Source organism: Mirounga angustirostris, unplaced genomic scaffold, assembly GCF_029215605.1.
Source record: "Mirounga angustirostris isolate CCGP_5_RB_7025 unplaced genomic scaffold, mMirAng1.0.hap1 SCAF_2, whole genome shotgun sequence".
NCBI lineage: Eukaryota > Metazoa > Chordata > Mammalia > Carnivora > Phocidae > Mirounga > Mirounga angustirostris.
Window position 1 is genome coordinate 44,725,363 of NW_026991710.1, and position 14,583 is coordinate 44,739,945.

At 46.8% G+C, this 14,583-nt stretch overlaps 1 protein-coding gene across 11 annotated transcripts in view; it reads left to right on the top strand.

The window, feature by feature from the left end:
- The window catches only part of CRACD (capping protein inhibiting regulator of actin dynamics), a 252,420-nt gene that overhangs the window by 219,850 nt on the left and 17,987 nt on the right, over window positions 1–14,583 (top strand). For 7 of the 11 annotated variants that reach the window (XM_064584526.1, XM_064584524.1, XM_064584525.1 and 4 more), the window contains 2 exons: window positions 4,385–4,520; window positions 11,998–12,162. In XM_064584526.1, the coding sequence (XP_064440596.1) occupies window positions 4,385–4,520; window positions 11,998–12,162 (301 nt within the window). The remainder of the gene's footprint in view (window positions 1–4,384; window positions 4,521–11,997; window positions 12,163–14,583) is intronic. The other 4 variants (XM_064584530.1, XM_064584532.1, XM_064584527.1 and 1 more) reach the window with 3 other exon arrangements.

Here is a 14,583-nt window from a genome sequence, read left to right on the forward strand (position 1 = left end):
CTCAGAAGAAAGAATCTAAATCTAGGCAACAGTTTTCCTTCTGATGAATTTGTTGATAAAGCTGCACAAGGATAGAGGCTGGAAGGCAAGGCAGAGCTTTTGACAGTCTGTGATGTTGGAAAGATGAAAATTGGGGTCTACCAAGGAGGGGGACCTTAGGAAGCAACCCAGGCTGTCAGCTGAGACAACAGGAGACCTGTACCTTAGAAGTGAGGACAAAGCAGAGGTAGTCTGAGCCTTATAAAGATTGCTAACCAGCTGTGGTCAGTTCAGTCCCTAACACGATTGAGGTGATCTGCTCCTCCACTAATGGCTGAAGGATTGGGTGAGTCCTCTCTGGGAGGAGAGAACCCAGCTTCTATAATGTTTCATTCTTGATATATAGAATTCAATCAAAAAATTACCAGTTGAGAAACAGACTATGAGAAAAACAAAATAGTGGAAGTAGACCCCAAGATGATAAAAGATATTGGAGTTTCAGATATTTAAATAACTGTGATTAATACATTCAATAAAATAGTTGACAAGATAGAGAATTTTACCAGAGAACTGCAATCTATTAAAAAGAATCAAATGGAAATTCTAGATATGAAAAACACTACTGAAATTAAGTGCTCAATAGATCATTTTAACAGCAGATTAGATACAACTAAAGAGAGAATTAATGAGCTGAAGTCTAGGTCAGTAGAAAAATCCATACTAAGGGACATCTGATTGGCTCTGTCGGTTAAGCGTCTGCCTTCAGCTCAGGTTATGATCCCAGAGTCCTGGGATCAAGTCCCTCATTCGGCTCCTTGCTCACTGGGGAGCCTCCTTCTCCCTCTGCCTGCCACTCCCCCTGCTTGTGCATCCTCTCTCTCTCTCTGACAAAAAAAATAAATAAAATCTTAAAAAAGTAAAAGAAAAATCCATACTAAGTCATACTGAGTAAAAAGAATTGACAGGTACAGAAAACAGCATGAGGACATATGGCTCATGGGGAGACATTCTAACATCAGAGAATCAGAGGAGGAATAAAGGAAAAAGGGGGTAGAGGCAATATTTGAAGGCTGAGAATTTTCCAGAACTGATGAAAGCCACAAGCAACAGGTTTAGGAAGTATTATGTATCCCCAGCTAGATAAACTAAAGGAAAATCACACTGGCCACAAGAGAGTAAAACTGCTGTAAACCAAGGCAAAGAGAAAAATCTTAATATCAGCTATAAATAAAAGATGATAGACTGCCTGTCTTTTCGAAGAAGCAGTGATATAACCTACAAAAACTCTATGGGTTACAGCATAACTTAATGGTAAAATACTGAATGCATTTTTGCTTAGTTCAAGAATATGTCAAGTCTACCATCGTGACTTCTCTTCAACTTTGTGAAGTTCCTAGATAATGAAATGTGACCAACAAAAGAGAGGAAGGGAGGGAAAAAAGAAGGAAGGAAGGATGGATTTAAAATGAAGAAACGAAACTGCCTTTTGTCACAGGCAACCTGCTTATATACATAGAAAATCCAAAAGAATCAAGTCATATTATTATAATTAATAAATTTAGCTAAGCTAAGAGCAGTATGTGACGATCAATTGTAATTTAATATTCCACCAATAAACAATTATAAAAATTTTAGGCTATACAAACATCAAATATGTAGGAATAAATCTATCAAAATATGTATAAAGCCTCTACGCACAACACTACGAAACATTATTGAGGGAAAGTAAGTGGGATCTAAAATGAAGGGATATCTGATGCTCATGGATTAAAAGATCAAGTATTGTAAAGATGTTCGTTATCCCACAATTTATCTGTAGATCTAATGCCATCACAAAAGCAATTCTAGGAGTGTGTTGAAGTGTGTGTATGTATGTAAATTTATGCAGAGATAAGAATAGCCATCTTGACAAAAAAAAAAATCAAAGCTGGAGAAGTTAAACTACTAGATACCAACACTCATTAAAAAGCTGTAGTAATTAAGACAGCGTGGGATTATTGCAGTAAAAATAGACAAGTAGACCAATGGAAATGAGACCAGAAACAGATCCACATGTATACAGTCACTTCATTCATTGCAAGTCACCCACTGTCTTCAAGCCTTAGTTTCCTCTTCTGTAAATAGGCTTCATACTACTGCCTACCACATACAGCTTAAATATTATATGTCAAAAGGACTCAGATATTACCCTGCAGACGTTAGCACACGCGCGAGGGACACAGCAAGTGTCCGATAAAATCTAGCCAGTATTAATATTACCATTGTGACTGCCACTGTTACTGTGATTATCACTACTGCTATCATTACTGTTCATTTTTCTCTGTTTGTCAGTATGATTATCTGGAAGTGAGGAATGGATGGACATTCAGTTGTGGTTGGCAGCAAGGAACATTTGGGGTAACACAGAAGAGTAGGAGTGTCGATTCTTAGCCTACCTGGAAAAAGAATGGGATCAGGGAGATCAAGTTCATGATTCAGTCAAGGTTGCCTTAGAAACTGGAATGGGATCTGGCCTACCACCAGGGTGTTGTGGCCACCCGACTGTAGTACACATTTGTTAGTAAACATTTATTAAGCTTCTAAAATGACTTGTGTATATATGTGTTTGTAAGGATATTTGAAAGCATCTATATGTGTCTAAGCCACTTGTAAAAACACTGTGTAGACATGAAGTTGGTTGTGTCTTCTCCCATCTGAATCATAGCCAGGAATCTGATAAGTTTAGACGGAATGTTAAAAGATTTGATTCTCTTCTGATGGCACTTCCTATAAAAGATTTGATTCTGTAACTAGATGAAAAGTTTATTTCATAGCTTCTTTAGGTAAACCTGGTTGTTCATTTTGTAACATAGGCCATAGAGTCTCTGAAGACAGGGAGATAAGGAGATATTTAATTCTTGTCACATTCATATCCTAGACAGTGCCTCCTATTTCATAGAGTGGGTTGCCGCTGTATGTTGTCTGGTGTTATCTAGCTGAAAGCTTACCCGTTCTTCTAGCTATTTAGTATCTCTCTAATCCTCCCAGGTTCCAGCCCACGTGGCATTTGCGTCTGGTTTCCCCTCCCATTGGCCCCCCCACACCCTCTTTCACTCACTAGAGGGAAGACTCTAAGACCTTCCGCTGCTTTGAAAAATTCCACTGGCTGGTGAGAGACGGTTCTCCGCAGCTCATTTTCTCATCTGCGACTTCTATTCGGACAACTTTAGATAAGGTTATTTGCCCCAAGTTCCATCTGCAACAAGGGGTTGGGGTTGAAATGACCAGAGTAAAACTCTCGGTGGTTTTTCATCAGGGTGGGGGTTGGAGGCAGCTATTACTGGTATTGACGAGGATCACCCAGCCAGGAGGCTCGCCTCCAGGTCTTTGGTTTCTCAACCTCATATGCTTTTCGAAGACAGGATTTGGTTCTCAGCCTTCCTCACTCCATCTAGATTTGGTCAGGACCCTGCCCGCTGCACGTCTGTGATTGAGTTCAGAAGGCCCAGCCGGAGGCGCCTTCCCCCCAGTGCCGGCCCCAGGCCACTGATACAAGCTCCAGGCCGGGCCCGCTCTGAGGGAGGGGCCCTCTCACCCGGGAGTCTGCCCGCCGCCTGGCACCATGGGAATGTACCTGCCCTGCCTCCCGGAGAGGGTGTGGTTCTGCCCGCCCCTGGGAGCCGCCTTCCCAGAGAGCAGTTAGGACCCGAGGCTGAGCGAGGAACAGTGAGCTGCAGCTGCTCCTCTTCCTGCAGCCCCCCCCCCCCCCCGCCCGCCAGGTGGAAGTGCAGACTCCGTGAAGCACAGCGCTCCAACTGAGCCGTGCTTACTGTTGGGTACCTGCCACTTATGAGCCGCTCAGTGTGCGTGAAGCCCATCGTTTCTCTTCAAGTCCGGCCCCAGAGACTCTACCTGTAGGCCCTACCAGCAATGCTGGGCTCTGTCAAGTCTTGGTTTTAGATGTACGGGTCTTTCTAACAATTTGGTTGTCATCTGAAAGAGAATCTCTTGCCTCTAACCTCTAGATCTGCATGTGACTTCAAAAGTGCTGGCTGACAGGACTTACTGGGGGAAAATGGACAGCGGCAGCTCGTCAGGCTCGTCAGGACATGGGCTCCTCCAGTTACAATTCCTGCCAGGGCCTCGGGTGCCAGGTCCTCTACAAGTCAAGAGCTGTCTTTGAGTTCTCTCCTTGAGTGGCTCTAAAACCTTGTGTTGGAGACATGCTCCCTTATTTCTGGGAGACCCTTTCTCCTACCCAGCTACTTGGCTGACCCCTCGCAGAAGAGGACACAATGCTGGAAGTGCTTTCTGAATGAGACAGGGATTGTAGGGGGAGTCCCCTAAATCAGGAGGAACAGGAAGCTGAATTGCCAAAAGAATTATTATCATCCTAATAAAATGAAGCACATGATTTGCATTCCAGGTCCTTCAACTATTCTATGGGAACCCGGGCATTTTCCCATGACAGTATTTTTATCCCTGATGGGGGAGCAGAAAGTGAGCAGACAGTTCAAGCAATGTCACAGGACAGCATCCTGGGCAAAGTCAAAACTCTTCAGGTAAGACAGCTTGAGATTGGAAAGTCAGCCTTAGGAGGGGGCCCGGCGATGGTGGGAAGTGGGAACATCCTGAGAGTGGCCTTGAGTAAGGGATCGGGAGATCCAAGGGGAGCTTCTGGTGGGAATTTTTGCTCTCTCAACCCTGACTATGTTCTCTGGAAGCCTTCTGTCCACCTGGAGAGACGTTGTCACCATTATACCCACCTGCATAACAACTCCACTCCTGTTCTGTCGAGTTGTTCCCTCATTTTTAACTGCATGTCATGAGGACAGGTACCCAAGAGAAGCTGCAGGACTTGGCGGGAGGGGAGAGTTGGAAATGTGGCCCATAATCCCTGAGCACAGGGTTAACTGTTAGCTGAGGGCATGCACAGCACGTCTTCATACTTGGACAGTGAATGGTAAGACTTTTTATTATTTGCCGTATTTGTAAATCTGGCTCCCCCTGAGCCACCCTGTCTTGGAGGAATGCCAGGCAGCTCTTAAACCTCCCTCCTGTTCATGCTGTGGAGCCGGGCAGTTTTCCTCTATAAAATTGACTCAGGTGGTAACTCCTTAATAATGAAGATATAATAAAACAATTACTCACTAAATGTGATTGAAATCATGGGAAATCCAGGGCAAGCAAGAGGAGCAGAGACACCTGGGATGCGACCATGTAGGTTTGCCTGATAGCCTGGTAGAATTCACTCACCTGACAGAAGTGCCCAAGCAAGCACTTCTCTGAGGTGGGAAGGCTTGGAGGCGATCCAGGTTACGAATGGGGGACTCTGGTTTGCTGGTTTCCATCTGTCTGTAAGTCTCCAATAACGAATGTATAAATGAATGAATGGGGGTGGGGGACAGCTGGCTTGAGTAGCTGCCAATACAATGAAGCAGTATACTCGAAGTTTTCTATTTTCTTGAAATGTTCTTGTTTCTACTGAACATTAGCTATGCATTTTGTGATCTGTGTTTGGTTACATGTCCACACACACTCAGCTGAATATAGCATATGGCAGGCGGGGAAATAGCTTACGCCCTGGAACCACACCCAGACTTGCCCGGATCTTCATACCTACTGCCAGCCATGGCCCAGGGTCCCTGTCCTGCCCTCAGAGCTAACGTAGCCCCTTCCTTCAGATTCCAGCATGTCCTAACCAGGTTCTGCTCTTAGTTCTTGCTGGCTGTGCGGCTACATGTGTCTAGACTCAGAAGAAAAAGAAAGCTGTCACTTTTCCTAGGTTGGAGAAGAGGAAGCGGTGGTGATCGCCAAAGAAAACGGTGGACCCCCTCCCCGTATTACCTTTCCTCTGTGAAATCTTTTGATTCCTGGACTGTTATTCCTAAGAAGTTCTGAACTCCTGGCTCATAAATACGCCCTTTCCAAGTGGAGTGACTTCCAGAGTTCAGTCCATGAAACAGCTGTATTTTGTAAGGGCTTTCGAGGAGTTCTTTAAAAATTAGATAATAGTGTGTTGTCTTAAATGCTGTCTGTGCTAACATCACACCGCATGCCACTGCCCCTCCAGGAAGTGGATTTGGAGTTGGGAAAAATATGTAATTCTGCACTGTTGAAACTCAGTAAAAATATGTGAGTGCCTGTTACTCCGAGTCACACTGCAAGGCACCAGTTTAAAGAATCAGGTCTCACAATTAAAATGTAAAACAACCAACTTCCCTGAAGCAACAGTTCTATTAACAGAAAGGAAATTGTGAGGAGAGAGAATAAGTAACCTGAGTGCTCTCCTTTGGACAATATCTACTCCTCCGAGGTCTGCCTAATTTTGCTTCTGCTGTGGATTTATAATCTTCCTTACAGCTCTCCAGTTATACTTTTAAAAAATAAAGAGGCTTTGCTCTTTGAGGAGGGAAATGGGGACCATTATCGTAGAAATGTGATTTTTGGAGTGACATTAAGATATAACTGTATCACCCCCAAAAGACTGTGCTTTATTTTTCAGTCGACTAAGCAGTATGTTCCTGGTAAGTCATAGAAATAGTAGTTAACTTTATTAACTTGCATGAATGCTTTGCATTTTTCCATGACAACGTTATGCTGGTATTGATGCTTAGTAAGCAGCATAGAAGACCGCCCCCTCGTAGACTCCAGCATGGAATGAGGGTGTTAGTTATGTCAGACGCATGTATGTTTTTTATGTTCAATATCGTGTTTGTGTATGTATGTATGTTTATTAAAAACAGAGAGAGAGAAAAGTCACGGATACCTATTTGACAGTGGACGTCCTGGCAGGCTGATTAGCCACCATTATTAAGACATTCTTTTGAAATGAGATTTCTATCATAATGCCATTGGTGGGGGGGAAGCCATTTTTCTCTGGCCTAAGAAACTTCCCAGCCCTCGGAAACCCCCAGCACTGTGCGCGTACTGACTGCGTTTGGAAAGGTTGCCCTCTAGTGTCCACACATGGTCATCCCAGCTCGGCCGGCCAGCCTAACGTGGCACCGCGGTGGTCTGGAACCTATCTACTGAGTGCAGAATGAATGAATGCAGCGTGAATAAGCCTGCACTTTCTGAATCAAGTGAATCTATCACCTGCCAAAATTTCTGTGGCAAATCATTGAACCTTTACAAGAAAAATGACTCTTTTTTTCCTGAGTATAAAAATACTACATGTTTGTAGGGAGAACAAATTCTAATATACAGGAGAGTTATAGGGGCCAGAAAAACAGTGATGCCCTTTTTGAAGACCCTACACATACCAGTCAGCTGTTCCATGGCCATGGGTGAAATAAAAATTCTGTGCCGGGCCTTCCCCACCACCTGGCTGTGTGGCCTCCAGGGAAGTCATTGAACCTCTCTGACCCTCATCATCCCCATCTGAAAAATAAGGGAATGAATATGATGGATGATCTGGCCCCTCCAGTTCTTAAAGTCTGCCATCTGTACGAAATCACTGCTCACCTGCTGTAGCACGGAGTGGTTTGGTAAGCTTCACACGTGGTTGCATTTGGAGTGCAGTGACCTTGATGTTCCTTACAGCTGCCCAGATCACAGACCAGGGAGACGCCTGCTTATTTCAGATCAGACCCAGACTATGAAGTGGGTAACAACTGATGATAAAACTCAGGCAGGAACATCAGAGTCTAAGCCTGCAGGTGATTTTTAGAATTACACCACACCTTTGTCAGAAAATGCTAACTCTGTTAGTCCACGGACTATTTAGCCCCGGAGGGAAAGCCTCCATTTTCAGTAGCCACTGACTCCTGCGGAGCTGGATTTCACTTAAAAATGCTGAAGTGTCATATGTTGGAGGATTTTGACACCTCATGCTGCTGTCAAGGACGCAAAGACTAAATACCCGTTCTTAGCCACTTCTGCATAGAGCCGATGTCCTTAAATCTATATGCTTTTTCTGTTGCCTCTCTTTAAAAATTCATTTTCACTATGGGTGTATCTGTAGTTCACTCAAGAGGACAGCAACTTCATTTTTCCTCAGCTTTGTTCTCACGGCCATGGTCTAAAGGGTGGCTGTGAGAAATCTGGGGGAACCTAAATACTGGCAGTGTGAGAGCTGCAGAATATGATGTGCTTGGAATTCCCACACCACAGGAAAAAGCCTCATAAATATGGATGTGCATTCCTATAACATCATTCTCTGGCATTCCATATTACAACAAAATGGCCCAATTTGAATGAGTAAAATATAGTCCCTTTTAGCTCACATTCCAGTCCTCACAGTAACCCCATTCACAGCAGCAGGCGGCGTGGCCCGTCGCTGTAGGCGCAGTGTCCCCGCTCCCGTCCGGCTGTGCTTGCTGTGTAGATAAAGGGCCCTTGGGTAGTAGAGAAGGTGGAGGGAGTGGTCGTCCGAACAGCCGGTTGTCAGGGATTGCTTCTATCAAAGTTCCTCTCATGACAATGCCTTGAGTAGTGGACAGAACTAAAGTCACAAAAAAAGTCACACTGATCCCTACATTCAAGTCACGTGACACCCGAGATTGCCAAATGGGTTTCAGCAGTCACCTTTTAATTGTCGTTAAATCACACAGTGTCTTGACAGCCCTATCTCCTTTGAGTCAGCTAAGGAAGCCTTTGGAGCAGGAACCGCAGGGAGGGAAAACATGCAGGTGCAGGAGCCTCAGCCTTGAGAAGCTGAGGCTCAGTTACTGTGGTCTTGGACCCTAAGGCCTACCCTGGCCTAGTTCTGCGGTCTCATCCCTGACAGCTGCAGGTGTGTGTGTCTAGGAAGGCAGTCCTTTGTCTGGACAGAGAGGCTGCAGCTCGATCCCTGAACGCGGCCAGCATTTCTGTGATGACCCAGGTCCCCCCCTCCTCCATCCCCCAAAGCTCGTAGCCACCAGCCTGAATATATTTTTTCTAGAAGGATTTTAAATCAGCGGCTTTACAGAAATGCACACTGTTATTCTCAAAGACAACAGCATTGTGTTTCTTTTGCCAGGATGCACATCTCTGTGACATAAATCATCCCTTCAATACACACACATTCTCATTCCCGCCCTCCACTTTTTCTTCCCTCCCTCTCTCCCCACCCTCAGCTGGGTACCTGCCGCCAGGCCCACGCCCCACGCCCCTGCATCCTCTTCTCAGCTCACCTCTTTGATATCGTTCTCCACTTAGCTCTTAACACCACCCTCTCCACTTCCCAGCTTCGTCCCCGTGTGCCCTATTTCTCCTGTTCTTATTCCATCGATTTCTTCTTTCCATTCTCTCGTAGCTTTTCCATTGCTCACCATGACAGTCATCCTATCTTTGGAGCTTATTTCCATCTAGGCTGCGATTACATTGTGTCATATGCTTGGTTGTCTCTTAAGCATCAGGGTGGACCAACATCAGTATTTTAAAAGGTGCCTTAATGAAGAAAAATATCAGCATATTCATTCTTTTTTTGTGGTGGTGGCAAAAACCCCTAACTGGCATTGACTGTTAGGCCAAGTTCTCCTTGGAAACTTGTTAAAGAATTATTCTTTCTATTATAACTAGAAGAAATACCCTCATTTTAGTCGTTCAGGAGCACTGAGAGATGGCAGACCTGACAACAGGAGGTCTCAGTCTAAGGGGATTTAGAACACTTTCCAGCTCTCGGCCAACACTCCTAGAGCAGGGATAACTGGTAGACCGAAGGCTGGGCTGGGAGTCCCAGAGGGAGGTCCTGCTAGGGCTTTCGCTAGGACACAGGAACCATGCCACCTCCTCCGCCCAGGTCCCGACCCCCCTCCCACAGGTCAGCAGAGTGAGACGGGCCTGTGACTCCGTTACACTGTGTCCTCTTGTCTGGCTCCATCGGCTGCTCTAACCGTGCCTGCTTATTGATCTGCTTAGAGTAGATACTAACTGCTGCTTCCTGCTAAACTGGTTTTGAGAAGACACCTTTTTCAGGCTTCTCCTCCCCAAAACCCTTTCAGGCTGCTCAAGCTGTACTTCACTGGCTGAACTTGGGGCTTTTGATGTGTGCTCCTTCCCTGTGGTGCCAGGGGAGCCAGGCTCAGGCTGAAATAGCAGCAGATCAAATACAAGTCCTCTGTCTTTCTGTGCTCCTGACTTGGCATGCTGGGGTGCCCTGGGGTGTGGGGAGGGCGGTCTTGGGCTCATCTTTTCCATGTCTCTGCAGTCTCACTGTCTACCATGCAGGGCCGAGGGGGAGCTGGGCACGAGTGGGTGGATTTAGTACCCTTGAGTTCAGAAGGGGCATTTCCCTCAAGGGATTCCCCTGCCAGGGAACTTGGACAAGGTCTTAAAAATGCTGCATCATCTTTATTTCCGCCCCTGGAGGAAGAAAGAAGCGCAATGTCAAATTTGCGAGAACCTGTGGGACGCGATGCAAATAACACTGACTCTGGTTTTAGGAGACCCGGCTTCAAATCCCTCTGGGGCCACACTTTCTTTCCTTAAACTTGGGCCAGTCACCTCTCCCCACTGGGCCTCTGACATTTTTTATAAAACGAGGGGCTGGACTATGTGATTGCTAAGGCTCTTTGCGGCTCTATGGGATTAAATATTAGCCAGATTAAAGATAAATATCAGATAATGCATTCCCTTCCTTTCTTTCTTTTCTTTCTTTCTTTCTTTTTTTTCTTTCTTTCTTTCCTTCCTCCCTCCCTCCCTTCCTTCCTTCTTTTTCTTTCTTTCCGTCCTGCCTTCTTTCCTTCCTTTCCTTCTTTCTTTCCTTCCTTTCTTTCTTTTCTTTTCTTTCCGTCTTTCCTTCTTTCCTTCCTTTCCTTCTTCCTTTCCTTCCTTCCTGCCTTCCTTCCTTCCTTCCGGCACAAAAGGACTATGAAGCCCAAGTCCGTAGGTCTAGAGCAGGAGCTCTCAGCCACAGCAGTTTTATCCTCGCAGCGGACATCGGGCAACCGACGGAGACATTTTTGGTTGTCTCGACGGGGAAGGAATTGCTACTGGCATCTGGTGCCCGGAGACCAGGGTGCTGCTGCTAAACATTTTACAACGCACAGGACAGCTCCCCACAGCAGAGAATGATGTGGCCGAAATGCCAGTAGTGCGAGGTTGAGAACCCTGCTGTAGAAAAAGGCAGGCGTTTCTACAGTATTTTTAATTCAGTGGTCCTTCAGGTGGCCATGGCATACCCTTTTTTCTTCCTGAATGTTCATTTTCTCTGCCACAACCCATTAAATATTTTGCCCTTTCTTTAATGTTATATTTATATATTTTTTCTTCAGAGAATATATTTCTTTTCTAATCTGGCTTTTCTCTAATTCTAAACACTATTGATCTTCCTAATTTCTACCCCGTTTCCCCCCCACACACCCTTCTAGCTACCTGCTACCAATAATGCATCCCTCCTTGGCCCTTTCCTCCTGCCTGCCTCTCCAGCCCTTCTGTCTCACAGCTCACAGTGTCTAGCTGCAGCAGGGCAAAAAGAGTCCTAGGGACAGGACAGGATTGTTCTGTGCCTTCCATGATTTCCTCATTGATTGTGGAAAGACTTGCCAGCACTGGGGCCTCCTTCACCTCCTGCCCATTGTGAGAAGAGCATGATGTTCGAGCGAGGGGCTGGGGAGGAAGGTGGCTAAAGCGTAAATATTCAAGGAGAACATGTCCAAAAGAAGCTGGAGGGTTCCCCTGTTATAGCAACCACGTGGGTCTTGATTTCCCCCAGTGGTTCCTGCATTTCACGTAACTATTTTCTGTACCATTATTATACTTTTAAAAGACTTTTTAATAAATACATTTATAGGGTTAATCAAAAAATTTTTGTCATAACACGTATCCCCACTTTTGGTTCGGAAATGTGGTCTCTCTGCCCCCTGGATAATGTTGGCATCTCCGGGAAAGAGGTGGCTGGATGAAAAAGCTCATGGCTTGAGGGTGGGAAAGGAAAAGAAACTAGAAGAATCCACTTGTTCCAGGACCGCATCATGGCTTACTGGCATGGTATTTAGTCTAGAAATGTGTCCAGAACATGCCTCGGTGCCCACTAGATATGCCGGGGCATCTGCTTGCGCTTCTCGTGACCTGCTTCCCTGCTTCAGAACATTTTCTTTGGTTTTTCTCCAGCAGCAGTTGAGCAAAAACATCAAGTTTGGGCGGCCACCACCCAATGCCATTCCCATGAAGAAGGCAGACAGTGGTGAGGCTAGCTTAGAAGAGGATCTGTTCCTGACCAGTCCCATGGAAATTGTGACTCAAGAGGACATCATCCTCTCAGACACCGAGAACAAAGTAAGGCTCCTCCAAGGAATGACTTGGTTGCTGATAAGCGAGGGGAGGACGTTGGGCAGTGGCCAGGGGCATCCAGTAACTCTGGGGTCTGCTGTACAGGGAATATGTGAGAGAAGATTTTCTGATGAGTAGCCCTGGGCTGGAGGGCACTTCGTGGTCAGGCACCGTGAGCTGCAGGGAGGCGCACTTGGAGGGGCGGGCGGGGGTGGGGAAGAGGAGACGGGCCCTTCACAGGTGCTCCTCACAGCGTCTTCCACTTACTCCTCAAGACTCAGGTGGGTCCGCCTTTTCTGGGAAGCCTTAGTTGGCCTTACCCCCACGCGGTGCTTTCTCCTCTGTGTCTTTGCTATCCGTCCTTTGTGCTTCTCACACACCCGTACTCATCCGTGTCCGTGTAATTGTGTTCTCTCCATCTCTAAATGTGGAATTCCCTGAGGACAAACTGGGTCTTCCACATCCTGTCTCCTCAGGACTCAGCTAGTGCCTTACTTAGTAGCACCAAGTAATTACTTGTCAAATTGGACTAATTTAAAGGGAGATGAGAAAAGAAAGAAGTAGGTGCCTAACGAGACAGAACATATCAAACAGGCCAGCTTGAAGTCTACTTAATGAGTGAAGAAAGTCACACTGGTTCAGCATTGTCCTTTCTGAATTTGGTCTTTTGACACTTGGAAAGAAACACCATGAGGGTATCCCGGAATGAGAGTCCTTCCAGCAGCAGAGGGGACATCCTCGGGCCTCTAGTGGGGAAGGAGGGTAGGCCCCACCAGCAGCTGGAGCAGGGAGGTCTCTAGGTGAGGCACTGAATCTTCCAGTCTCAACAGAAAGCATTTTCTGTGCTCTGCCTAGCAAGGCGTCTGAAATTACACTGCTGTTGTTAAAATGGACGTGCCCCCCGAAGTCATGCTTGCTATCAGCTAATGCGTCATAAGGGCAGTAAGAAAGAGAAGTGATTTGCAGGGCAGAGTGAGGAAGGAAAGAACAGGCCATTCCCCCGCTGTTGCCCCCGTCTGCCTCTGGCCCTCATGACTCCTGGTCCCCAGACATGTGGGTGGCGGGTGGTGTGGTGGGTAAAGTAGGATGGGGCCAGCCCTCCCACCAGGTCCAGCATCTCCAGGGCTAGGCGGCAGTGACAAAAATCAGCCTTCATGCACGGACTTCCCAAGGACTGAAGCAAATGTCCTCACTGTTCCTGAGGATCTAATAAGTGCCAGGGACCGTGGCCGGAGGGAGAAGGAGGCTTAGTTGGTCTGCAGGTGCTGCCCCAGCTGTGGGTATTGCAGAGATGAGCGAGATTAGCCTGGGGGCTGCCTCCGCATAGCTTACATTTTAATGAGAGGAGAGTCATGTGGCAAGTCAACACATACGTATAAATATAATAACTTATTTATACAATAAATGTAATAACTGCTTCACGAAAAATGCTGCACAGGAGGTCAGGCAGAGTGATGGAAAAGTGAGTAACGTGGTGGGTGAGGGGCCGCTCTCTAGACAAGGAGGTCAGAGCAGCCTGAGCAGACCTGGGGTGGGAGCCATGTTCTCCGCAGAGGGAAGAGCAAGTATGGAGGCCCAGAGATGGGGCTGAAGGTGTCCCAAAAGAAAGGAGGTTGGTGCGGTCGGCCAGACCCTAGAGAGGGGCAAAGGGAGGATAGAGCAAGGTATAGAGGCCAGATTGTATAAACCACGGGAAAAGGTGAATTCTATTCTGAGAGAAGTAGAATTATAAGCCTGTTGGTGACATAATCTGATTTGTGTTTTCTTCTTTTTTTCTTTAAATTTTATTTTTATTTGAGGAAGAGTGAGAGAGCATGAGCGGGGTGGAGGGACAGAGGGAGGAGAGAGAGAGAGAATCCCAAGCAGGCTCCATGCTCAGCTCAGCACAGAGCCTGACACGGGGCTTGATCCCACGATCGTGAGATCATGACCCGAGCCGAAACCAAGAGTCAGATGCCCAACCAACTGAGCCACCCAAGTGCCCGATTTGTATTTTCTAAAGGTGCTTCTAAGTGTGGTGCAGAAAACAGGCTGAGGTACGGAAGCTGACACTCTTGCTCTGGAGGGGATCATAACACCTGTTTGTAGAGATGGGCCATGCCAGGTAGAAGGTACAGCGTGCCATCAGGGGCAGGCGACGTGGTGTGGGCCTTCCCAGGGCAGGTGAGGCAACTGGGCTGGGGATCTTCAGCCTTTTTCTTCTTCCTTCCATGCTGAGGGTTTTGCCTCCTCTGGTCATCCACCTTCTCAGCCCAGCCCTTTGCGCGCAGCTTTGGTAGGGCCTTTCCTTCCCACAGGGAAGAGGCCTGGCGTAGAGGTGAGAGGTGTTGCAGGTGAAGGGGGTGAAGGCAGTGGGCACGGCCAAAAGCTCTGAGGTCGGAGGCCGGGTGTGTGACCCAGCCCTGCTTCCCAGGTGGGGTGGCGAGA